At 48.7% G+C, this 2318-nt stretch overlaps 1 protein-coding gene across 1 annotated transcript, besides 2 other annotated features; it reads right to left on the bottom strand.

Annotated features, from left to right (window-relative positions):
• Nucleotides 1-227: 227 nt before the first annotated feature.
• NFIA_105940 (homeobox domain-containing protein) lies at nucleotides 228-1483 on the bottom strand (the record flags this gene model as incomplete). The annotated part of the gene is made up of 4 exons (XM_001267002.1): nucleotides 228-268; nucleotides 323-473; nucleotides 531-1307; nucleotides 1379-1483. The coding sequence occupies 4 exons, from the start codon at nucleotides 1481-1483 to the stop codon at nucleotides 228-230; spliced, it is 1074 nt and encodes a 357-aa protein (XP_001267003.1).
• A 495-nt stretch (nucleotides 1484-1978) lies between these two features.
• Nucleotides 1979-2036: a microsatellite.
• Nucleotides 1983-2025: a microsatellite.
• Nucleotides 2037-2318: the final 282 nt, after the last annotated feature.

Genomic DNA, 2318 nt, shown 5'->3' with positions numbered 1-2318 from the left:
AAGACACGGAAACGCATCGGTGTAGTGTAAATAATAAGCAAAACAAATGACAACCCGTAAAACACCTGGTATGCATATCCAGAGTACATGGACCCTGGTGTGGAGAATGGGTCTCAGGCCGGATAAAACTCGTCTCAACGTTGACATATAATGCCTAGCCATATAGAGGATCATCAACGAAATTAGAATATTAGGAAAGGTTCGGAGGGTATCATGATCGTACGGGTCTAGTCTTGCTCGGCTTGCTCGTCGTAGTCAGGGATGTTCCCTTCGGGGAACAGGCAGAGGAAGAATGAGAGGGCGGCTCAATGCTTGTTCGTACTGTTGAGCCTATTCGGTGACTCGGAAGACGTTTGCTCCATGTCGCTGAACGGTGATTGCCGCTGCGAATCAAGATCACTAGCACCATTTCGCATCTGATTCCGAAGCGCGGGAAGCTGTCGTCTCCGTGCATTAATAAACCAGTTGCTAATCTGCAGTGCGCAAGCCGTCAGTGAATGGGATCAAGAAGATGGTGCTGGGAAACTAACCTGGCTGATCGTAAGCCCGGTGCGAGTCATAAACATCTGTTTATCTTCCTCGCTCGGGTAAGGGTGATCCAGATGCTCATGGAACCAGGCCCTTAGAATATCAGTGACTGGCTTGGGAAGATTTCCTCGCCTGCGCTTGTTCTTCGAATCGACCGAGTCCCCCAAGATGCCGAAGTTTGACTGCTGTGATGGCGGCAATGACTGCGAAGAGGCCTGCTCTGAATCGCTTTGATAGATGACCCCCGGGTAAGATGGATACTGTGGCTGAGCATGCACCGCTGCCGGCACGCTGTTTCCAGCATATGGGTCTCGTCTGTCACACATTGAGCCCGGTAAACCGGTAGGAGAGTAACTTGATGCGCCAACGGCACCCCCTCGAAATTCCTGAACCGGAAATGCATCCGTCCGGGATGGTCCCCGGTGATCTGGTAATCCGGTGGCTGGCGCCTTCAGAGAGCGATCGGGAATGGTTTGAAGGTCTCGGATGGATGGCAGGATAGGACTCGGGCCACGAGCGGCTGCTGGCTGTACTCCGTTCCCTGGTAACCGTGTCTGGACAGGCGCCCGTTCCCCCAGCATTCTATCAGCCATGGGATAGTCGCGAACGTCCCCTACCGGGAACTTGGAAGGAGATTCGTAGGGTGTCCGGCCTGAGAGGGGCCTGGATGCAGATCCCAATTCATGGTTTAATGACGCAGGACGCTCGTGCGATGATGGTTGTCGGGATGACAGGTATGAGCCGGACTCGATTTCGTCATGTAGATGAGGCGGGAGAAGCTACAGACTGTCAGCTGCCGATGTTCCTATTCGAGGAATCAGGTCTTGCGAAATCGATGCTTTTTCCTTACCTCTCGAAACGAGGGCAGAGACTGGGTGTGATCGGCGGAAAGTCCACTTGCATATGAAATGGCCATTTTTCCACTCTTGTCATCCACCTCACCGTGCTGGGACATAAGACAGTCAAGACTGAGGAGTCGATCTGGGGAGCGATCACTCGTCCTAAGGATCAGAAGGAGGGGCCTAGAGTAACTGCAGATCTGAATGTATAGTCAGATGATTCGGAGAGGCACAGCCGGCCTGCGGCATCGACACAGAGCCAAGTATTTGGAGTGCTCGGGCGACGGCAATCGCTTGACGTAGTTTCAAGATGCAAGAACAGGAGTGGAGGTGTGCCTGTTCAGTTTCCCTGGTGTAGTTATATGAATGGCCAAGAGAAAGGAGAGTAAGAAAAAGAATATGAAGAGGTAAAGGATTGGTGAAGAAAGGCCGGTACTAGAAGAAGGGTTGTGGAAAAAGCAAATGGCTGAACGATGGAGATTGTAATCCGATGATGCTGCTGATGAATGATAAATGGAGGGGATTGGGCGACAATTATGAGTATTATATTTGATTATGTTACCTACCAGAAATAAGAAAAAATTAAATAAATTAAAATAAATCGAAACAGAAATAAAATAAAAATAAAAAATCAAAAATCAAAAATCAAAAACTCAAATAAAAATAAAACAGTCGAAAATATTGGTATCTTGACATTGCCGCTCACGATGACGATGGAGACAGCTGAACCAAGGTTATGCAAGGTAAAGAGTATGAGGCAGCTAAACAATTGGATCGGGGCTGGACAAGATCTGTCGTCGGGGTTCAGACCTTCATTTCCCTCCTTTCTTTTTTTTTCCTGCTTTTCTCAGCGGCCCAATTAGAGGAATAGAAAAATATGTAAAAGTGTAAAGTAGTGTCAGATTCTCAGTCTAATACACATACTTGCCTAGGTACCCAGATAGGACTCGA

This window comes from Aspergillus fischeri, genomic scaffold (assembly GCF_000149645.3).
Source record: "Aspergillus fischeri NRRL 181 1099437636245 genomic scaffold, whole genome shotgun sequence".
Classification (NCBI taxonomy): Eukaryota; Fungi; Ascomycota; class Eurotiomycetes; order Eurotiales; family Aspergillaceae; genus Aspergillus; species Aspergillus fischeri.
This window is presented reverse-complemented; position numbering and strand designations above follow the sequence as displayed.